Source organism: Benincasa hispida, chromosome 9, assembly GCF_027475165.1.
Source record: "Benincasa hispida cultivar pf3 chromosome 9, pf3_genome.v1.1, whole genome shotgun sequence".
Classification (NCBI taxonomy): Eukaryota; Viridiplantae; Streptophyta; class Magnoliopsida; order Cucurbitales; family Cucurbitaceae; genus Benincasa; species Benincasa hispida.
This window is the reverse complement of record NC_143486.1, coordinates 47,113,663-47,139,018: the sequence shown is the minus strand read 5'-3', so window position 1 is coordinate 47,139,018 and position 25,356 is coordinate 47,113,663. Positions and strand designations below refer to the sequence as shown.

The window sequence follows — 25,356 nt, the reverse complement described above, 5'->3', positions numbered from 1 at the left end:
GTCTCTCTCCTAATATATCAAAAGACAAATTTTCAACCACCCAAAGGGGAGAGAGTGTCCCTTATTTAATTAAATCAATTTTTAATAAAATTAATTTATTAAAAAATAATTTAATATATATTTAAATATGATAACAAATTTATCATATGATATATATATATATATATATATATATATATATAACATGTTATATCACATATAACATATAACTTATAGTTTTAATATTATATCATATACAATATAATCTATAGTTTCTTTTTTCTCACATATGACATTTAATATAAATCACATTTATATTAAATTTAACAAATATGAATCCAATTTATATAATTAATATTTGAATCATATTCAAACATTTATTTCCTTCCACAAATGTATCAAATACATAATAATTATTATTCGCACGAGATTTCAAGAGAAATTTATTTCGTGGAACTTGAACTTTGTATTTGTATTAATTTTGTGGAAAGTGATTACAATCTCTAATACATAATATTTTGATGCTTTTAAAATAAATTATAGTCTTTAAGATGGTTGATCTTCTTGAATGATCGGCCTTTAGGCTTGTTGATCTTCTCGGATGATCGGCCTTTGGGCTTGATGATCTTCTTAGACGATCGGCCTTTGGGCTTGTTGATATTCTTGGATGATCGGTTTATGGGCTTGATGATCTTCTTAGATGATCAACCTTTGGGCTTGATGATCTTCTTGGATGTTCGGCCTTTGGGTTTATTGATCTCCTTGGATGATCGATCTTTGGGCTTGTTGATCTTCTTAGATGATCGGCTTTTGGGCTTGATGATCTTCTTAGACGATCGGCCTTTGGGCTTGTTGATATTCTTGGATGATCAGCCTTTAGGCTTGTTGATCTTCTTAGATGATCGGCCTTTGGATTTGATGATCTTCTTGGACAATCGGCCTTTGGGCTTGTTAATCTTTTTGGATGATCGACCTATGGGCGGATGATCGACCTATGGGCTTGATGATCTTCTTGGATGATTGGCTTTTGGGCTTGTTGAATTTCTTGGATGATCGGCCTTTTGGCTTGATGATCTTCTTGGATGATCGGCCTTTGGGCTTGTTAATCTTCTTGGATGATCGGCCTTTGGGCTTGTTGATCTTCTTGGATGATCGACCTTTGGGCTTGTTGGTCTTCTTGGATGATCGACCTTTGGGCTTGATGATCTTCTTGGACGATCGATCTTTGGGCATGTTGATCTTCTTGGATGATTGGCCTTTGGGCTTGTTGATCTTCTTAGATGATAAGTTTTTGGACTTATTGATCTTCTTCGATGATCGACCTTTGGGTTTGATGATCTTCTTAGATGATCGGCTTTTTGGCTTAATGATCTTCTTGGACGATCGGCCTTTGGGCTTGTTGATCTTCTTGGATGATTAGTGCTCACATGAGTCTTTCGAAGAAACTTGTTTCGTGGAGTTGAACTTGAGTTGTGTTGATGTTGATTTGATGCGATGTGGTTCGATCTCTAGTACTTGATCCTCTGATTCTTTCTTGATTGAATACGTACGCTTGATGTATAGAAGCGGGACGTGTGGATGTTCTTGAGCTTCGAGTCTTGGAAGAATGCTTGTATCTTCAAAGGACTTCAGTCTTCAAACATGGTCAGATTCAGGAGTCAATGAGTCTTCTGATTGTAGAAAATTCCCTCTAAACTCTTTGGAGTGTAGAATTGTTGACCCCCTACAAATGAGGAGAGTTTCCCTATTTATAGAGTTCTCAGGTGGGTTTCATGTGCCTGGGCTTGGTTGAACCATGGGTCTGGCTCTTTGTCCTAATTAGTTGGATTTGGGCTTGGTTGATCCATGAATATGACTCTTGGGCCCAATTAGTTGGATTGGATTTGATTTGACATCTGGGTCAAATTCAACATTTTTTGGGTTTAGAGACTTTAATCCAAATAATAATAATATTAAATTGGACTAAGTTAATTTTATCCAATTCAACGGTCATGATGAAACCACGTGGCATCATCAAAATTTTCTTCAAGTTCAAGTTGGGACACACCTCTTAGTTGGTAGCAAATTTGATGATTGGGAATTTCGTCATTAATCTAATGAATGACGTTGTAGTTTGTGATTGGTCCAAAATTTCTCATTCAACAATTATATCACATATAATTAAAATAACTTAATTATATCATATATAATTAAATCCCTCATTTAATTTGAACAATTTAAATTAATCCAAAAACTGATTCTCATTTAATCCTATTGAGCTACCAAAGGGACTTCATGGACCTATAGCTTGACGCTTCAACGGTACACGAATAATTAATCAAACTCTTTAATTAAATTATTCATTATCCGTTAACTGTCAGACATTCCACTAAAGACCGACATCTGCACTCTTCTCACTACAGATATATTTATGTGTCTATTGGATACAACCAATCAACAGTACGATGACCCTTCACAAATTGCTCGTAAGTACAGCTGGGCCAAATTACCGTTTTGCCCCTGTAGTTACATCTAACTCCTTAAGTATCACTGATTCCTCTAATGAACAATAGATCATAGTCCAACTATGACAAAACCCCTCTCAGGCCAAGAGAAGGTGTGGCGCCACATTTTTCAAATCCCGGAACCAGCCCTCAAGAGAACAATTTATCTACTTACCCCGACCTCGAGAAAAGAGTGAATTCCATCTTATGTAGCTGCGTTCCCAGCTCCTCATTCAGACGAATCCCCAAAAATAGTAGGCTTATTGAGTCGGCAATTTGGTCATTCTCACCCATATAAATCAAAGGACCGCCTTCATAGGCAGGAGTTCACAACTCACTCAGGATTCAGGTCATGTTATCTACGATTATCCTAGTGAAATGTAAGTTTCTATTATGAACGACGTTATATAATGAGACTAGACATTTCATGATCCAATCTTATACAAACTCCTTTATATAGAATATCCTAGTCACATGTCGATACATGAATGATCCGGATCAAATCATTTGTAGCACTTTACAACAATTGTAATACCTACAAAGCGAGTCATACTCGTAGTGTCACTAGGATAAGGTACCCAGCCTTATCCATCTATTACAGACCTTTTAGGTTATCACTTAAACATGATCCACCTGTATGTCTCTACATACATGTTTAAACTACAAGATAACCTTGGATGTTAGTTTATTGGTTTGTGGTCAATGCAACAAAAAATAGAGTAAAATATCATATATTTTATTAAATAGACAATGAGTTTGTACAAAACATTTACAAACTATAGGACCCTACGAGATTTAAGGCATCAACCCCAACACTGAATTTGTAAAAATAACTAGTAAATCTAAAGACCAATCCCGAAACATCCAAAATTGCAAAAACATACATTCATTGACCATGAATTCAACAAAGAATAGAAAACCCACCATAAATCCTAAATTTTAATTTCGAAAAAAAAAATAGGACTCTAAACAACTTAGCTCTTATACCAATTGAAGGTTTGTGAAAATCCAAGCAAAAGCAGAAACGGAACCCGTTTTAATTATTTTACATAAATGTAAAAAATTCAGAATAGAAAAACATTATGCATTCAAAAATTACAGCATGTTAAACAGAATAGAAAAGGAAAATAGGGTTAGGATAACAAACCTTCATGAAATCGCTCTCCAAAATTCTGGAACACACAAACAAAATCTAGACACCACCACAGTATAACCTCGTATACTCCTTTGGGATAAGAATCCACAGGAGTTGTGGGCTTTTTTATATATTTGGGAGAGGAAGAGAGTTTTTTAGAAGAGATACTTTTTCAGAGAGATTGATTTTGAAAAAAATAAGGAGCAAAATCACAGACTTTCTGTGTTTTAGGGAAGAAGACCATTAACCAATCACCACACACCTCATTTAATTTTTCATTGAGAGAATTAAGGGGAGAGAGTTATGCATAACTCCCTCATTTAATTTTAAATTCAAAAATTCAAAAATAATGAAATTAAAACTAATTTTAATTTAATTAATAATATATAATTATATAATAACCACGTCATGCATGTATTATACTATATGTTATATCTAATATAACATATAACCTATAGTTTATTTATATCAAATATAAAATAACCTATAATTTGTAATTCTCCCATTAAACTTATAGTATCTAATATAAATCAAATTCATATTAAATTTAACTTATAGTTTTTTTATATGAATCCAATTCATATACTTAATATTTGAATCATATTCAAATATTTATTCCTCTCAAAATAAACTTTATATTATAATATATCAAATACATTGTATTAATTATATTATATATAATTAATTCTCTCAATTAATTTGCATAATTCAAATTAATCCAAAATTAATTCGATTCTCAATCATCTTAGTTGAGCTATCAAGGGGACCTTATGACCTATATTGAAGCTTCAATGTACTTGGATAATTAATTAAACTCTTTAATTAAATTACCCAACTTCCATTAATGGTTAGCCACGCCACTAAAGACCGACAACTACACTCTTCGTACTACAGATATATTTCTATGTCCATTGGATAAAACCAATCAATGGTGTGTTGACCCTTCAAAAATTGTTCGTATGTACAGCTAGACCAAAATTATCGTTTTTCCCCTATAGTTACATCTAACTCCTTAAGTACCATTGATCCCTCTAATGAACAATATATCATAGTCCAACTATGACCAAATCCTTCTCGGAGAAGGTGTGGTACCATATTGTTCAAGCCCCAAATCAGCCTTTAAGGGAGCAATTTCTCTACTTTCTCTAACTATAGAGAAGAAGTGAATTCCTTCTTGTGTAGCTGCATTCCTAGTTCTCCAATCAGACGAATCCCCAAAATGGTAGACATATTAAGTCGGCTACACTGGCCGCTCTCACCCATGTAGATCAAAGGACCGTCTTCATAGGCAAGAGTTCATAACTCACTCAGGATTCAGGTCTTGACACATGTGGTCATCTTAGTAAAATGTAAGTCTCTTCTATCAACGGTGTTATATAGTGAGACTATTCATTACGTGGTCTGATCTTATATAAACTCTTTGTATAGAACACCCTTGCTCTCATGTTTCCACATGAATGATCAGAATCAAATCATTTATAGTACTTTACAACAATTGTAACATCTACAAAGCGGATCGTATTTGTACTGTCACCAGGATAAGGTATCTAGCCTTATCTATCTACTACAAACTGTTTAAGTTACAAAAGATAACATTGGATCTTAGTTTATTGTTTTTGTGGGTTAATGCTACTAAATGTCAAATAAAATGCCTCAGATTTTATTAGATAAATAAATTGTTTGTACATTACAATTACAAACTACAAATCGACGAGATTTAGGGCATCAACCCCAATAAGACAATGATATAAGACTATCCGTGTCTATCAATGATAGACACTGATAAAGGTCTATCATTATTGCCTTCTTCTCATTTTTCTTCTCTCATTATCTTTCTTCTTCTTCATTATTACTATCACAGATAGACAATGATATTAGTCTATCACTGTCTATCACCGATAAACAGTGATAGCTGATAAACAATGATAGATTACTATCGCTTAATATCACTGATAGATACCGATAAACTACTATCAGCGTCTAACTGCCTATCAGTAAAGTGATAGACACCGATAGAGAACTATCACTATCTTCTTTTTTTTTTTGTTCTTCTATAGAGGTCCATCATTATCACTTTCTTTTTCATCTTCTTCCTCATTTTCTTCTTCTTCTTCACTATCACTATCATAAATGGACAGTGATAGTTTTCTATCAGTGTCTATCAGTAATAGACATCGATAGAGGTCTATCACTATCACCTTTTTCTTCTTCTTCTTCTTCTTCTTCTTCTTCATTATCACTATCATAGATAGTAGTCTATTAGTGTCTAGCAGTGATAAATAGTGATAGACTACTATTACTACTTATCAATGTCTATTATTGATAGACTTTGATAGACTATTATCATTGTCTATCAGTGATAGAAAATAATTGTAGTCTCTTCTTCTTCTACTACTACCTTTTTTCTTCTTTAATAGTGGTTTATCACTATCACCTTCTTCTTCCTCTTCTACCTCTTATTCTTCTTTTACTTCACTATCGCTCTCATAAATAGACAATAATAATAGTTTCTTCATCTTCCTTCTTCTTATTCTTATGGCATTTTTCCCTTCATTGTCCTACCTTTTGAGCTCCATCTTATATCCTTCCACTGCTTCTCAACTCTAGAAACCGTAAGTTTAGCCAGTCAACAAATTAACAACAATCTAGATGGCTTAGAAAATGTCTTGTTCGTGGATTTGATAGTAGTCCATTTTGGTCTTGAAGAAATATCGGAAGCAAATGGTCTCCTATGGGGTTTCAGCACGGTGTCGGTTGCAATGCCATTAGAAGAAGCACCCCTTGATGACTCCGACTATGGATGAAGGGAGTTGTTTTAGCCAATGGCGGCATATATCGTCTCAATTTTTCATGGGCTTTGTATGGAGTAACTGAGTTTCGGGTCATTGTAAAAGGTGATGTTCGGTGGGTCGTAGGTCAGAGAGGGATTCTGGTTTTGGGAATTTCATGCTCAAGAAGAAGAAGATCGTTGATTGGTTGAGGAAGAAGATCAAATGATTTGTTTCGTTTCTCGTTCACCAAGTTAGAATGAATGAATCGATGCAATTAATTGGGTCACACAGATTCGGTCGACGGGTTTTCGTTGGATTTTCCGGCACGCGTGCATGGAGCGTGAGGGAGGAGTGGGCTAATTATGGGCTTTTTTCCTTTTACTAGGCTCTTTCGTGATTTGGTAGATTTTGCCACATTTGTAAATAGTTTTGGCTCATTTCTTATATTTGAAAAGCCCCTATTATAGTCAAGCATTGATCTCAATGATTAGTGTGTGACTCAAATTAAAATAATTTAATACTCATTGCATATACCAATTTAATACTCATTGCATATACCACTTTTACGAGTGAATATAGGAGTATTTTTGCCTAATCGAGTTTAGTTTATTGAATAAAGTATCAATTATTATTTTAAAAGTAGATAATTTAATTCTTAACTCCGCAATTGTTGAACTAAAAAAAATATATATGAGTATATTTATAACAACCTTAACAAAGTTTAACTAACAGAGAATAAAATGAAGTTGTTATATGGTCCTTAAATTTTCAAAATGTCTATTTTAGTACTTTTAAAGGTAACTACTTTTCTGTTCTTTAAGTTCATTATTGTCAATTTTAGTCTCTAAATTTTTTAAAAGAATCATGATTATCATTGTTACATCACATTTTCACTCTAAATTTGCTTAGTCAATGTTCAATTTTAACTACATATACTTTAAAGCTATGCTATTAATTTGTTGAAATCAAAATAATGTAAAGGACTAAAATGATTATTTTTTAAAGGGCAAATTGCAACAACCACTTCTTACAAAAACCATCTCTGGTTTAGAGTGAAAATTGAATCCTCAAATTTATATAATTTTAAAAATTATAATAATTATATAAGTTTGATAGTACAATTCGAGTTATATTTCTATAATTATTATAAGTTTGAGGGTCTGATTTTATCACTCGTTGAAGTTTGAATACTCAATTTTTATATTTATTATTTTTTTAAAGTTCAGGACTAAAATTTTGGAATTTTTTTTAAAATAATTTTTTTTAATAAATAATGACAAAAATAGAGTTGGGGGAAAGTATTTTCAAAAATAGGTTTTGACGTATTGACAGATTTAGAGTAGTGAAATCGTGTACCCGGTACACGAGTTCGCTTATAAATTTTTTTTGTTTAAAGTCTAAAAATTACTTTGGAATTGGGAAGCCCTTAGATTCTTATGATTTATGTTTGTATTATTTAGAAGAATGAGTTTTAGAAGGTTTGCATAATTTACAAGCTTGAAATTTGTAAATATTTGAATGTACAAATCTTTGAGATGAGTTTTGAATACTTTTGTATTCTATTATTTCAAATTACGAGTTTAAGTAAAACACAAAATTATATTTGGCTTACAAAACTAAAATTCATGAATGAAAAATTTGTAATCCAAATGTTCAAATTTATGTGTTGGACAAACAATGCTAAAATTAGTATAACTCAATGGACATAAAATTTGTACTTTTGACTCTGTTGATACCAAATTTGTATAATTTTTTTTAATTGTTAAACTTAATTATTAAACTTAATTATATATTTAATCTACAATGAAAACATCTTGCACTCATATTAAAAAAAATACCATGATATTAAATAATATTTACAATTAGTTCTTTTGAGATTTGCAATTTGAAAATAATACAATGTGGGATTTAAAAACGATCCCCTCTGGCCCTTACTCCTCATGGGGATTGTCTTCGTGTCCCTCTAAATTAGATTCACCCCGTCGTCACTGTCATCTACGACGAATACGTCTTCGATCGGCGTCAGAAACATTGAGTCGTCTTGTTTGTTAAATAATACTTTCTACGTTCATCAATGTTTGCTGACACATTGAACCCAATTCTGGAAGGTTGTCCTGCACTGAATATTGTTGAACTTCGCCGATAAAATTATTCTGTAGAATAAAAAAAAATATTAAACAATATTCATATTATATATATGGAAAATGTCTGATTTGAAATATCTTACCATGCAGTAATAGTAAGCGTCGTCTGGTGAGATAAATCGCCTCGTGATCGAATTGTACCAGGGAAAGTAGTCGTCTGATATATCTGGCCCATCTATTAATTCTCCATGTGCACAACGATCACGTCGTCCATGCCAGTAGGATAAATACTCCGCATGGTTTTGATGCCAGTCTTAGTCGTGCTTACCTCTTAAATCGATCTGGTATAGTTTTGGGAGTGTATAGGACAACGAAGGTATCGTTTGTCGCATCCCGAACTGTCTCAACACACGATCTGGATGATGCCACTCTACTATATGGAAGCATATAAGAGGACTAACAGTCAATCAGATGTCTTCACCATCACGACAATAATCAGGTAATGATGACCAAATCTGTGAGTATGGCGTCCAAATAACTTGACAAAAAAAAATAAGTATACATATAAATTTTTTTAAATATTCATTTATATACATATTTACTACCTGATTGGGCGTTAGCATATCGAATGTTTTCCTGTACATGAGCAACATATTTGCTGACTGTTTAGAGGCAGCTAATACACCACTCCATCTAAAATTATAAAAAATACAATTATTTATATTCTTACATAAAATGGTAATGAAATAAATATATAAATAAAATAATACTTGGCACTAAGTGACCGATGATCTGGGGCCTATAGTTGGACTTGTGGTGCTACGATTGGAAATCGATTATAAGCTCACACTTGTAATAGTATCAGTGGCCCCACTATTTCCAATGCTTGTACATTGGAAGCCTGACAAAGTTCTTTGTACAACCATGCAAGACATGCACCACCCCACGAGTACGTACCAGCGTGCTTGAAATTAGACAATAATGGAAGGAACGTGAGATGCACCAGAGTATTTGACTTGTCGGCAAATAAAAATCCTCCAATAAGCTACAGGATGTATGCTCGTGCATACCTACGTACGTTGATGTCGTCAGCATCGGGAGATAATTCGGGAAACTGGGACGCTAACCAAGGGATACTCAATCTTGATCCCTTCAGATCCTTTAGTAGAATGTCTAAGAGCTCTTCACAGACGTTCTTCCAGTCATACTGCAGTGAGCTTGTCAGTGGTTGTCCGTCCACTCTTAACCCAAATTGTACGACAACATCCTGCAGCGTATTAGTGCATTCCCCACAGGGCAGGTGAAATGTGTGGGTCTCTAGTCTCCAACGCTCAACTAGAGCAGTAATCAGGTGCCAATCGAGTTGGATGAAACCAATATGTGCAACCCCAAGAAAACCCGCCTCCTGAACGTATGGAATAATGCGATGATCAAATGGGATAGTACTTTGTGCAGTCGCCTCCCTTCTCCGACAACTCAACACTATAATGGACGAACTATCCCATACTACCTATGAACAATGCGTGTTTTGTTGGTACAATTGGACATGATTAGAAGGACCAGACTCCATTACCTAAAAAGTTCAAATTATATTACATAATAAAATCGATAACATAAAAGATACATAAGAAAATACAATTACATAAAATAAGTTTATTAAATAAGTTCATTACATAAATTCATTATAAATACATAAATAATACAAATACATTAAATATGAAATTACATAAAAATTTATTATTTACACAAAGAACACAAATACATGAAAATTTATTATTTACATAAAGAATACAAATACATGAAATAAAGAATACAAGTAAAAAAATAAAAATAAAAATCCTAATGACCCGAAGACGACGAAGCACCCAATGTACGGTGTGGACAAGTGCGTTTGTTATGTCATTCTCTTTTACAAATTGTACATCGCACTTTTTGGCTTGCTTCTCTCCAATCCATTTCACTGTGAATTCGCGTACTTTTTGGCCGACCTTGTTCTCTGAGTAAGTCCGCATTTGGACGAACTTCTGTAACTGATAATTCTGGCCAATAATCTGGGTGTTGAATTGGATGGAAGCGGCCTTCGTAACAACGCTTGAAATTGGACAATTTGTAGCGTTCATCAATAAGTGGTAGGTATGTCATACGCATGTAATTACAAACTATAATTACATGAGAGCATGGAATCTTGAATGATTGCCACTTATTGCATGAACATGTCCCTTCTTTCAAGCTTAAAACTTGGGTGTGTTGTCCTTTGTAGGGAGAAATCATATTTATGCCAGTTTGTACTTCGAAAGTTTAACTTTCCCTGTCAATGGATGTCACCGTATGTGCCGATGCTCGTTTTTCCCTCATCTTCAGTTTCTTTAAGGCATATTCTGTATATATATCCCCACGATCGAGTGCTTCACTGATTTCTTGTCTCCGGCATTCAAAATACAATATTGTGCGATAGAATGTTAGCCTAACTAAAGAAGTAATGGGTAACATTCTAGCACCTTTAAAAACGCCGTTCATGCATTTAGCTGCGATTTCCAGCCTTAAACACCAAATTTTTTAGTTGCTTCGATTTGTACTTTGTATTGAAATTACTGGCAACATGGTGAAGACAATATCGGTGGTATGCTTTGGGTTCACTCCAACCAATTTCTTCATTATTAATTGCAGCAAGAATGCCCTTATGTCTGTCAGAAATCAAGCAAATATCCTCTCTTTAGGTAACATATTCACGCAATGCCCCACAAAAACCATGACCAATTGGACGAATTCTCACCTTCTACGATAGCAAAAGCAAGGGAAAATATATGTCCGTTTGCATCAACAGATAAGGCTGTCAATAATTTCCCCTTATACTTTCCGTATAAATGAGTTCCATTAATCTGGATTAATGGCCTACAATGGTTGAACCTTCTCTTGCAGGACCAAAAGACCAAAAAACTCGTCCAAAAATGGTCGTACCTGGCACATTAGAGGGAAGAAAAAACCAGTCTGTTCGTGTTCCTGGGTTGTAATGAACAACAGCACTCAGCCAATATGGAAGCTCCGAATATGATTTCTCCCAGTCGCCAAACACAAAAATTAACGTTTTTCTTTTGGCTCGCCACACCCGTCTATAATTGACATTATAGCCATATTGTCTTTTAATGACTTCTTGAAGTAGGGCCACAGGTACTCCAGGATCAACTCTAACCAAATTCTGAGTTTCGATACTCATGAAATTTGAATCCAGCTGTGAATGATCCTGTGTCAACTCTAAAAATAAACATGAGTGTTCTCCTTGAAGTTTTGTGATTTCGAACATCCCATGACTTTTGCGCCAACATGCCCATAGCCTCCAAGCACACCCGTTATTCCAGGATTTACATTTAACATACCAAAGATCCTGATTTGATTCCACTATAGTGTTTCGTCACACAATATTTTTTTACAGCAAGCTGTAAATCTTCTTTGGTATTAAATAACATTCCCTTATGTATTAAACTACAGTTATCTACTCCTACATTCCTTTTTTCCAAAGTAGACCCTAGTTCAAACGTTGAATTTGTCATTCCGATGGTACCAACTCAAGATCTTGTTCACCACTACCGTCGTTTTCAAATAATTCATCCACTTCAACGTCGATGTCACTATCTCCATCATTTCCAGGTTTAAGAATTACTAAATCTTCAGGACGCATCGACATATTTATTATGTTTTTTTCAACTGTTATAGTTGACAAAAAAAAATATGTTAATATGTCAACCCAACAAACTCTAATTTCTAAGTTTTCTAAGTTTAAATCAATCATATATAAACTATATAATACACTATACATAAATTATACATACATAAACTATACATAAATTATACATACATAAATAAACATAAACTATACATAAACTATAGTTTATACATACATAAATAAATAAATTATACATACATACATAAATAAATTATACATACATACATAAACTATACATACATACATACATACATACATACATACATAAACTATAACTATATATACATAAATACATACACACATAAACTATACATACATAACTATACATAAACTATAAATACATACATACATATATACATAAACTATACATACATAAATATATACACACATAACTATACATAAACTATAAATACATACATACATACATACATAAACTATAACTATTTATACATACATAAACTATAACTATTTATACATACTTAAACTATAACTATTTATACATACATAAACTATAACTATTTATACATACTTAAACTATAACTATTTATACATACATAAACTATAACTATACATAAACTAACTATACATAAACTATACAAAAATGTAGAAATATACCAAGCAAAATTCAGCCCAAAAACATGCAAAAACATACATATAAATACAGATCAGCCCAACTAGAGAAAGAAATATACCAAGCAAAATTCGACAGCAAAAAATGTAGGAAAATCGAGCAACACGACCACTAGATTCGGTGAAGATCAAATGGAGGACGGAAAGTCGAGCAAAATCAAAGTTTTGAAAGATTTCGGTGAAATAGAGACTTTAGTGAGAAAAATCAACGATGGTTTCGGTGAGGGAAAACGACGGTAGGGAATTAGAAACGTCGTTTCGGTGAGGAAGAAGAAGAGTTTGGCGGAGTTTTTAATGCAAGGGAATCATGTACCTGGTACACGACTTAGGGTAATCGTGTACCCGGTACACGATTTACTCAGTCAAACATGCATGACTGCCACGCCAGACTGGGCGTGCCAGGTGGCCAGGGAATTGTGTACCCGGTACATGATTTAGGCCTTATCGTGTATCCAGAACACGATTTAGGTGTAATCGTGTACCTAAACACCTATTTTTGGGAATACTTTCCCCCAACCCTATTTTTGTCTTTATTTATTAAAAAAAACATTATTTAAAAAAAAAATCAAAATTTTGATACAAATGGGATAAAATTTGAAACTTTAAAATAAAAATAGAGTATAAATACCAACATACAACGTTGAAAGTCTCGAGAGCTTCCCTCCTTCGGAAGGAGATAATCGATACATTGGCTCACCGGAGAACTGCTCTGGTTTGATCCTCTGATTTTCAATGGTGAAAAGCTTACAGGGCGGAGGGCAAAACCTCCCGGCAGACGTCACGCAGGTGATTGATCAGTTGGAGCGCCACTGCTTGGCTCCCGATGGATCTCTCGTCTCCAAGCCAGTCCACTACGATCTACAGCTCGTACTCGATTTCCTTCTCTCTCTTTTTCTTTCCACTCGATTTCAGTGTTTTATTCATCGCTGAGGAAATGTAGGTGGAATTGAGCGATATGTTTGATTTCTCTTTGGGAGTACTCTGTAAATTGACCTAATTGTGTAATCGACTTGGTTTTGATTTGGTTTCTTTTAGTAATTTCTGAATACTGAAGCTGAATTTTACTAATTATGAAATTTACAGGCGAGAGAAGAAATGTCGAGGGAAAGATTGCGTTATTTGGAAGCCATGGTGGGTGGTTTCTACTTTGATTTTCTACTTCTAGGTTCTGTGGCATTGATTGAGTTGGTTGCATACCTGCACCCGTCGGTTACTTTGAGTATTACTGTTGTTGTGGGTTTCATGCAGGCAATCTACTGTGAAGCAATTGCGATGGTGGAAGAATACCAACAGGCTGTTTCAATGGCGAACCTTGGAGGAGTTCGAGATGTTCAGGCTCTTTACCCACAACTAGGCTTGAAGAATTCGCCTCAGGTTTGTGATAGGAACCATTCTATTTCACGATATAGAATGAAATACAAATCCGAAATCTACCTACCTCTCACACTCCTTACTCTCTGTCTCATAACATTCCAATTCAGAGTGAACACAGTTTCCTTCTGACAAATCCACTCACTCACTAATAAATTAATTTACCTGTATTGATATTGATTTCTGACAGTTCGATTGTGTTCTTATTGGACTGATTTTGCTTCTGCAGTTGGTTGTAAAAATACTTCGCAATATCGCCTTTGTTATTTTAGTTGGAAGGATTATTGAGTTTCAATGAGACTCTTTCTTAGCTTTTACCTCAAAACGATATTCAGTATTTTATTATTATTATTACTATTTTTGTTTGGGTGTTCCAATTGAGTGTATCTGATGTATAATTGTTTGTTGAGAGAATGTAATGAAAGATCAAAGGGTGGAAATATGCAAAATAGTGAAGTTGTGGAAACACCACAGGTTCGCCGTTGGTTAAAGATTTTGTGAACTTCTGATATTCTTTTATCTTTACCATTGATTTTCAGTCCATAAACTTACCCTAAGTTGTTTTCGTGGTATTAAGTTTGCATCTAAACTCCTTTCTGAAATTCAGGGTCTCAGTGAATAGTCTGGATATATATAATTTTAAATATATATGTATATATATACATACATGTATCTATGATTATTTGGAATGACCTGAACTCCTTATAATTATAGCTTTCAAACCTTGTCTCAGGTTTATGAGACCCTTGAGCATCGAATGGTTGTGGCAGAAGCATCTCAAAGATTGAGGCTTCCTCTTATATCAAAGGACGGTGAAATCCAGGAGGACGAGATTGAGAAGTGGAGTGTAGTATCTCGAAGTTCCCTTGATAGTACAAGTACCGGTATCACAATCAGCTCAACCGCTAATTCAACAAATTATGCAAGTGCTAGCAGTACTGGAAGCATTGTGAACAATAGTTCATTAAACTCAACTGATACTGCAGAACCTGGAGTAGGTGGTGTTCCCAATCGCTTTCTTGGAATCACACCTGCCTTTTTATGGCAAACACAACTCCATCAAACGCCTTCCATGGTATGGCATCTATTATGTGGGAATGAGTGGAGGGAATCAAGTTATCAACTATATTTACATTTTACATTTTCTTTCTTTTTTCTGTTGGCTTTTATTGAATTGGATTGTTTTGCAGTCCCTGCTCTTATATTAAATTCATATTGGATATTGTTTTTAACCACCTAATACTTTTGTTCTCAATTTATGAAAGGCTTCACCGATATAAATTATCTGCAACTTCTTTTTATGACATCATAGGATATGACCGAATATCAAAAGGCTCTTTCCCGTGAGATTGATGCTCGTTTGAAGACTAAATGTGATAAGGTTGCCGATGCTTTTGTGATGGATGATATTGGTAGGTCTATCGTTCCTTACCATTTTGTACAATTCTGCAAGCATGTATTATAAATGTAAGTGTGATGTCTTTTTTTTTTTTTGGGGGGGGGGGGGGGGGGGGGGGGGTGGGTTCTAGCTTTAGATATATTTTATTTATTTTTTGTTGACATTTGCTTGATTTGTGAGATAAAATTATTGATCTGCTTTTTATCCTATAACTTCAACTACATTTTTCCTTCTGAAGAGTGTCCACTTTTATGCTACGTGATCTTGAAATATGAAACTTTACAAAGTTCGCTTTTAGTAGGAAATCCATTATGACGCATATCTTATGGCCTTGCATTCATGCAGAGTCATCATCTGGTCATCATAGCTCTAGTGCTCGGCTTCCAGAGAGGTCTGGTTGGCTCTTCCATGGCAGTATTTCTTTTTATGTTTTTCATGTACCCAATGTTCATTTTCTCACTAAAACTTCAATCAATAGGGTCAAGTTGATCATTGAGGAAATTGAAAGGGAAGAAGCAGCTTTACGGCAAGAGCTTTACTCGGCAGATAGAAAGTTCGCTGAATATTACAATGTATATGACAGGAAGTTCATTTTATTTTATCCATTTTGTCAAAATTTAATTGTATGAAATGTCTAATAATTTGTTCAAAACTAGGTTCTTGAGCAGATCTTGGGAGTACTAATTAAGCTTGTCAAAGATTTGAAGCTGCAGCATCAACATAAATATGTAATTACTGTTATTTTCTAGCATAATGGATGGTTAAATTTGCACAAATGGTTTCCGTTATTAATTTTTGTTTGTACCATTTGTAACTTTAGCACATTAACCTGGATGAACTGAAATTTTGTAGGACGATCTCCAGAAAACATGGCTGTGCAAAAGGTGTGAGACCATGAATGCGAAACTGAGGTCTGTTTTAACTTAATGCTCATTGTATCCTCGTGTTTATTGAAAGATTAGATGTCCATACAATCTTTTTTCATGTGTGAAACACATGTTGAGTGCATGATGAGTGTGTCCATGTCTGACATGTGCCTAATACCGATTCTAAAAGAAATAGTATCTGTACTTTCTAGATATATGTTCAATCAATACATCCTAACTTGTGGGATTAGCTCAACCCATCGATATGATTAGCCATGCCTAGGGTGAGCTCTATAAAGATTGTGGCAATTCCCTTTCATGCATCCCTCCCGTATCTCTCATCTTGAAGCAGACCATTTTAACTGCAAATCCTATTCTACTTCTCTTAATTTGCTTTGCTCATGAGCTCATTGTCTGTTGTAATTATGTGTAAGGCCCTTGCTATAGAAATAATGAGAATACTAGTAGAATATTAGAAGGGAGGTTAGAAGGGGCATATGAGTAATTAGATAGTATAGGAATTTCAGTTATAAATAGGGAGAGAGGGGTAAGAGAAAAGGTGTGAAGAATTTGGTGAGAATTTTCATTGGGGAATTTGGGAGAGACTAACCCTCTCGAAAGGCTAGGGTTTATCTTGTTAGTTTGTGAGTTTATAGCATATTTCAATACATTTTCCTATATTTCTATAATTGAATTGTCCTGTAGTTGTTTTTTTTTTTTTTTTTTTTTTTTTTTTTTTTTTTTTTTTTTTTTTATATCTTTTAGTACCGTTCTTGTTAGGAGGGTTCCTAACAAATTGGTATCAGAGCCGTTCTTTCTCGAGAAAATTATTTTGCTATGGATTGTGGTCTGAGGCTAGATTCAAGGTTGTTGGAGATACAAGAAGAAATAAAGACAATACATCAGAGGATCAAGGAGTCTTTGAAAGAGAAGAGAGAAGGCTGGCAGTCACACAAATAGAGACGGGAAACCTTGTCCAAAAACTATTAAGACGAGTTCGAAGAGTGGTTGGAAGGCGACGATCGTACCTGAGAACACCTCCGAAAAAGCAAGGAAGAGTCAATTGACAAACCAAGAGGGAAGGAACGAAAGAGATATCACCAGGAAAGACAAAACCAGAACAAAAGCATAGGTTCAGACTTGTTGGAGGGGAACGATTTCAAAACAATAAAATAGGAGGATGAGGGAGTTCGAGAGAACAAATTCGATAGCAAGTGAAAGGCGAAGATGAATAGAGGAAGGAGAAATATACCGGCCAAAAGAAGGAAGGGCAAGTGGAAGAAGAAGCATCACAAATCAGCAGGGTCAGAGATGAAGTTTCTTAAAAAGCACCGATATAAGCTCCAAGAAAAGCGAGAAAAGGGCTCAGAAAGGTATAGCCATGAAGAGAAATTGCAAGACAAGTCGAGAAATCCGAGAGTAGAGCAAAATTGGGATGAGATTTTCGAGTTGGAAGTGGAAATGAAGACCGACAGTGGTTGGAAGATGGTTGATGGCCTGATTCAAAAGAAGGTGTCGGTGCAGGGTAGTGGTCCAATCGGAGGAAAGAAGGACGAAGAATCGAGGGAAACTGCAACATGGGTGATCGAAAGAGACGAATCTGAAAAAAATGCTAAACGAGGTCGAAGCAAATTTACGAAGGTTGAACCGGAGGAGAATGCTCAGGAAAAAGATGGAAAGAAGAAACGAATCCTGATCACGCGTACCCATGGCCAGCGACAGAAGATGAGATGGCTGGAGATGAGAACTTGGTGGAATTGGAAGTGCCGATTGAAGGAGACAGCAGTAACACCTAAAGGAGAAAGAACAACACCCTCGAAAGGAATTAGCAGACACACGAAAAAAACGTTGGAGGGATAACTTTCTGGCTATCAAATGGTTGGAAAAACAACTTAGCGGTCGAAGGAAGGAAAAGAAGGCTTCGGCAGTTCAGCGGCTGGGGTGGCTAAAAGATAAAAAAAGGGTTGGTTTAGAAGCCGCAAGGTGTGAGATAAGGGTAATGAAGATCGGAGGCGATGGCATGGGTGGCCGGAGTTGATGAAGAAGCCATAGAGAGAGACAGAGCTACGTACCAAGATCAGAAGAAGACGACGTGAGCGGATTCAAAGGCCGATCAGTAGCCAAGACGACGATGGATCTAAAAACAAAGAGGACAACATCCAGATCCAACGACGAAAGGGAAGATGGCTGGCGATGCGGGTATTCGAATCGTTCATGGCGGAAGGAGTCGTGACGAAGATGAAGGCAGAGGAAAGGGAACGATCACGTGATAGATGGGGACCACTGAAACGGTTGGGAAGACGAAACGAGCAGAGGCAAAAAGAGGAGAAAGACGAAAAATTTAACCCTAATGCCATCCACATGGCAATCGGTGGGAGGCTAGAGGAATGGAATCAAGTTAATTATGGGATAATGGACCTAAAAATAAACATGGAAGATGTCCACCTACGGCCCAAAGAGGAAAGCGGGGTGTTATTAATTGGGCTATCCAAATAGGGGCTGAAATTCCATAATGGGCCGATTATGAGTAAATGGGTAGAAGCCCTAATTCTTGGTTATCAAGGGGTTGCAGAATTAAGACTTAACGGGCTGCATCTGAATATGGGAAGTATGGTCCATCCACAGTCAATGGAGAAGATGAAGATGGAGTTAGGTGGGTACTACCTCAATTTAAACACAGAACCAAAACAACCATGGCAAAGAGTTAGGCGAACGGAGAAAAGACGACTAAATAGAACTTGGGCAAGCGAAGATGGTGGAGAAGCGAGGAGATGGGAGGTGCGGAAAAATGCAGAGGAAGATGAACGATCATGGAAGGGGAAGAAGAATCACACTAAGATGGACCATTTGCGGGATGAAATGGAGAGGTTGTTCGATGGTGTCGGAAAACTAGGTGTACATGCAACAACCAACGGACATGATCATCGGAGGAAGATGGGTGGGTTAGCAAAAATAGAGACCAAGTTCCTTGAAGAGATAGAAGATGTACAGAAGACGGCGACAACTGTGGAAGGTTGGGATGGGTTTAATGATCAAAGAGAGCCAATGACGTGTCAAAAGCTGGTAGGTTGGAGTGAATCAAGGACAACAAAAACTAACCCTAAGGACATGGGATATACACCTACGATGGGCTGAGTTTTAGAGCCCAAATTAATGGACTATGTCAGCTGAGGAAGTAGGGTGTATTTGAGAAATTAGGTGAGGGAAAACACGTGGGTGAGGCCATGGAATGGACAAAGGTAGCAGCATACTTTTGGGCTTGATAATGGGCTGGAGTAAGGAAGGTTTCAAACCAGAGATATGCCGATGATGGGTGAGAAAAGGGAGATTCAAGAATATTGGGCTGCTCGATGAGCCAAAAAAAAAAAAAAGTGTGCCCAATTTCGTGTGTATTTTTTAGGACACCTTGAGGACAAGGTGTCTCCAAAGGGGGGGGGGGGGGAGTATTGTAAGGCCCTTGCTATAGAAATAATGAGTAGCAATAATGAGAATACTAGTAGAATATTAGAAGGAAGGTTAGAAGGGGCATATGAGTAATTAGATAGTATGTTTGTTAGGAATTTCAGTTATAAATAGGGAGAGAGGGGTAAGAGAAAAGGTGTGAAGAATTTGGTGAGAATTTTCATTGGGGAATTTGGGAGAGACTAGCCCTCTTGAAAGGCTAGGGTTTATCTTGTTAGTTTGTGAGTTTATAGCATATTTCAATACATTTTTCTATATTTCTATAATTGAATTGTCCTTTAGTATTTTTTTTTATATCTTTTAGTACCGTTCTTGTTAGGAGGGTTCCTAACATTATGCACCTCATTTTTCAGCGTTTTAGAGCACGTTCTCCTGCTAGAAACTTACACTCAGGAATCTATACCAGCCCTTCATAAAATAAGGTATTTGTAGAGTATTAATTTTTCAGAAGACGGCAGGTCAGTGTGTTATCATCAAGGTAAAAATGATTCGTAATGTGCTTTTTTACAGAAAATATCTTGTTGAAGCTACAGAGGAAGCTTCTATTTCTTATAACAAAGCAGTAAGTTTTTCTCTTTCTATCTCTATACATATGATAAGAAACGGGAATATATTCGAGGACAGAGCAACAAACTAACCACCGAGGGTAACTATAGAGAGCTCTGTTTAGAGAAAACATAATAAGTTCCACCTCCAATCTAGGTTAGTCAAAATAACTTCATAAAAGTAATAAACGATTTCGTTCTATCTTGGTAGGTTCAGTGATTTCTTCCATAGCACTCAGCTTTGTTTTTCGTCTGCCATGTACCTTACGTATATTGATGACATTCATGTGTTGTTTTATTATTAAACCTTACAATGTGCCTGTATTCAATACATCCATTGATCCGTCTACCTACTTCACTGTCACGTCACACACCAACCCTTCCGATGTCAAAAATGAAAATAAAGAGTAAAAATAAAATGAAACAAAAGGACAAACCATGGATATCAACTTTTCCAGTTAACCTTCACAATAAAGGACAATGAAATATGCAATTAAGTATTCTTGCGATCAACTTGCAACCATAATTTGCTTAATTTTATGTTCCGACTTTGGACTTAACTGGTTCATGCTACATGATTTACATTTACATTTCTGACAGGTCACTCGTCTCCGCGAGTATCAAGGTGTAGACCCTCATTTCGACACAATTGCGAGGCAGTACCACGATATAGTGATGGTAATGTCTTGTAAAATATCTATTCACTTTCATCCTCCTCTTTGTTGAAAATGGGGAACAGAAGTAAGCTCATCAGGTTTTTGCTCTTTATTTTGCAGAAACTTGAGAATATGCAATGGACAATTCACCAAGTTGAGATGGACTTGAAACGCTTGCCAGATCAGTCAAGTACATGAAATATTTTACATAGAGTTTGATTCTTTTGTCTGTATTGCTTCTTTTTATTGTATTATGATTTGCTTGAAGTTGAATCTTTATCAGCAGCCTGTTCATAATGTATTCTTTTGCCCCCCAACTTTTGTCTTCTCAAATGGTTTGTTTAAGTTAATCTCTCAGCCATTCTTCTAGTTCTTATGGGAGTGTTACTTGAAGAAAGATTAATGGCTCAGAATGCTGGTAGAATCATAAGATTTTTGAGAGAGAAAAATGCATGATTGGGTATGTGGCGCGAGTGAAATTGTGAAGTTCGATGAGTTGTGAAGTCTTGAGGCTCATAGTGTAAGAAGTTAATAAAATATAAAATTGATGTTTTTAAATAGTGGACCAACAAATTCCTTGGACTAAACAAAGAGCGGTTTCAGACTCCACTCCCGTCCTTGTCCCCACCTCCCTATATCAATCCCAATCTCTATGAAATTCTCGGTGGGGAAAATTTCCTATTAATTTTTTTTAATTTATTTATTGTTTAACAAGTTTATTTTATTTTATTCTCAATGATTAAATTTTTTTAGAATATTCTATATTAAATCATCATTTCCAATACATTTCTATTTAAATAAAACTATAAATTTTTCTTATAAAAACAACAATATTTTATGTGCAAAGATATAATTAAAATAGTTCATCTCATCATTTTCAAAAGTTAAAATTTAAGTAAAAAAAAATTCCCAGATAGAAACAATGTCAAACTATCTACAAAAATAGTAAAAAAAAATGATAGATATTAATAGATTTCTATCCAGAACTAACTCTTTAGACATCTTTACTCTAGTCAATGAAGAGAAAATTCTTCTTGTTCCCAATCCTATTCTCCATGAGATTCTCGTGGGGAAAATTGACATCTCTACTCTAGTCCAACTAACTCTTTAGACCAAATAACTGGAAGCTTCATCTCGATTATTTCCATTTTATGCTCTGATCTTTTTAACTATTGAGATGAAAATTATTTTTAGTATCACACTAATAGAAAATTTTCAAATGATATTCACCTTCATTATTTTGCGAATTTTTTAAAATAATGTTATTTTAATAATTCTTGACAAAAATAGTGTTGGGTTGAAAAAATTGACAAAAATAAGATAGTGAAATCGTGGATTTGATACACGATTACTGAGTAAGTAGCTAAATCATGGATGAGGTTCACGACTTTCTTTCACATCACTTGATCAGGTCGATCATCTGGCACCTGGACTGTCACATGTATGATATACGATGTTGATCAGGTATTCGTGGACCAGGTCCACGACTCCTAACTCGTGAGTACACGAGTTAGTGGTCCTAGATCCCTATCCAAGACTTCTCCCTCACTTTCTTCCCCATTTCTAATCTTCTGCCTTCGTTTCTGCTTCTCTTTTCTAACTGGTCGTCCGCCCACGTCCACCATTTGTCGTCCATTGTCTGTCGTGTGCTCCATCGTGCACCATTTTCTCTACCGCCACAGACCGTACGTAACTTTTTTTTTTTTTTTAATATATGAGACTGTGCCTTAAATATCCATAGATCTAGTATTTTATTTAGATGTATGCATGAAAAACTAGAGTTTTGAACTATTTTGGTTGAAAATTTGGGAGATCTAGTGTGTGAAGTTTGTTTTGTCTATGATTTTATATATTTTTTTTTAGTTTAATACTAAGTTGGACTAGAGATTTGGACTAATATGAGGAGTCTGAAAAGTGGCTATGATTTGTAGTTTATTATTGCTTTGTCTATGATTTGAATTATGTTGGATTGGGTTGTAGTTGTTTTTTTTTTTTTTTTTTTAAGAAAAGATTTGGACTATTATTATATTTGGATTTGGACTTGTGCTATAGGCTTATTATTATTATTTTTTTTTTAAAAAAAAAGAACAATTTTTTTGGACTGGTCATCAAATAAAGTTTGGATTATCTTTTGGATTGATGTTGGATTGAGCTGCTAGTATTAACGTATTAAGTTAGACTAATTTTTTTTCTATCAATTATAACAGTTGTAAACATTTGAGTAAATATATCAATGTGTTCTGAAGATTTATTCATTCTTGAATTTGGAAATGCTGAGGACAGTAATATTGATGTAGAACTTGATGAATTATTTAGAAATGATAGAAGTATAGAACATGATCTTGAGTTGGTATCGTCAGACATGTTCACCCAAATAGACTGGGACATTACTAATTCAACCTGTGAACGATGGTGACATTAGAGAAAATGAGTAGATGTGTAGATAATTCTAGTTTAATACAAAAAGAAATGTTATCTGACACTAAAGAAGCTCTACAATTGACTGTAAAAAAAATACTACGTGACAGAATACTATGAGATTTTCATAGTAGAATCGAACCAAGATATTTGGTATGTGAGATGCAAACAGTGGAAGGATGGTTGTGATTGAAGGCTACAGGCTTGTCGACGTAAAACTCGTGGGATGTTTGAAATTACTAAGCACTCATGTTTGTACTTAGAATTGCCACGGGATTATTCACAACTTGATTCGAATTTTATGAATATTGAAATCCAAAATATGGTTAGAGTTGATCTTGGGGTTCTTGTGGTCTTACTCCAAGAAGTAATTAAAAAACAATATGGATATAATGTTAATTATAGACATGAGTGACAAGCAAAGAGAAAAACATTGATGGTTGTGTTTGGTGATTGGGTGAAATCGAGCTTCCGTATGTAATGGACTTTTTTTATTTTTATGTAATTAACATTTTTATGTAATCGATTTTGTTATGTAATTGAATTTGTTATGTACTGGACTTTATTATGGAATTGACTATATTACTATGTTTTTATACTCTTTCAATGTTTGTGCATCATGGATTTTGGTCTTTCTAATCCTATGCAACTATATCAACAAAATACCCACCATTCACAATTGATATGAGATAGTTCTTCTATTGCAGTTTTCGGTTGTCTGAAAAGGGAGACATCTGCACAACGTACTATCCCGTTTGGTCCACGTATTATGGCTTATATACAACATACTAGTTTTCTTGAGGTTGCATAGATTGGATTTATCCAACTGGATTGGAACCTCATTGTTACTTTAGTAGAGCATTGAAGATTAGAAACCCACACATTTTACATGCATTGTGGGGAATGCACAATTACATTACAGGATGTTGCAATTCAGTTTGGATTACGAATAGACGGAGAACCTATGACAGGTTCGTTGCATATGATTGGAAAACTGTTCGTGATAATCCTTTGTGCGTTCAACCAGATTATTTGAAAGGCTCAAGATTGAGTATCCCGTGGTTAGCGTCCCAATTTCCGGTGTTGTCTCCCAATGTCAACAACATCAGCGTATAGAGGTATTGATAGCTTGTAGAAATACAAGCTATTGTAGCCTTTTACTTAGAATTATGGGGGCTAATAAGCAGAATATGTGTTAATAATACCAATAATTCATATGGAAAAGCGAGCTTGCGTCAGCCAGCACCAGAAATCGCCACTAACCTTATATCATGCGTTATTATGCATCAAAGCGTCTATATTTGCAGCCATTGCAGGAATTGACTGCATGCGTCGACCTCAAACTGTCGCAAGAATAATCGCATGCAAAGGTTCATAAAGACTAGTTCGCCGCATGGAATGTTGCGTCCATAGTGATCATCGTAATGAAAGATTGATCGCCAAGTGGGGGGAATGCATTGACACTTCAGGAGAAATAAGCTTGAATGCATACCTTGGGAGTATCAACAAGATAAAGTGATGTTGACATTACCTATACCGCGACAAAGGTAGTAGTGAGTCAGAACCCAATCATCAGTTTATCGGCATTAAGCTCTATAAATAGAACCTTGGATCTTCACTTCAAACCATCCGAGCTTCTGCTCTAAGGCAGATCCTTGTGATCACAAATGAGAGCATGAGCAAGATTTCCTTTAAGGATTCTTCACCTCCACAGCCCATTCCGAGTGACGACCAGAGTTACGCCGTAGATAGAGCTCGAAAGAGATTTCTCCACCATCCATCCATGGCACCACCAGCAGCCTTGACGCATTTCAGATGAAAAGCGAGAGGTTGTTT

The 25,356-nt window shown here is 35.3% G+C and overlaps 1 protein-coding gene across 2 annotated transcripts; it reads left to right on the top strand.

Moving 5' to 3' along the window:
- The first annotated feature begins 13,417 nt into the window (after positions 1-13,417).
- AUG4 (HAUS augmin-like complex subunit) lies at positions 13,418-21,419 on the top strand. 2 transcript variants are annotated; one of them, XM_039044176.2, is made up of 13 exons: positions 13,418-13,670; positions 13,887-13,934; positions 14,052-14,177; positions 14,908-15,249; positions 15,487-15,586; positions 15,919-15,964; positions 16,052-16,145; positions 16,230-16,301; positions 16,426-16,484; positions 20,255-20,323; positions 20,412-20,463; positions 21,047-21,124; positions 21,223-21,419. In XM_039044176.2, the coding sequence occupies exons 1-13, from the start codon at positions 13,536-13,538 to the stop codon at positions 21,298-21,300; spliced, it is 1,299 nt and encodes a 432-aa protein (XP_038900104.1). In that variant the 5' UTR covers positions 13,418-13,535; the 3' UTR covers positions 21,301-21,419. The 2 variants fall into 2 exon arrangements, with proteins under 2 accessions (XP_038900104.1, XP_038900105.1); XM_039044177.2 differs by having other exon boundaries at positions 13,455-13,666.
- The last annotated feature ends 3,937 nt before the right edge of the window (positions 21,420-25,356 follow it).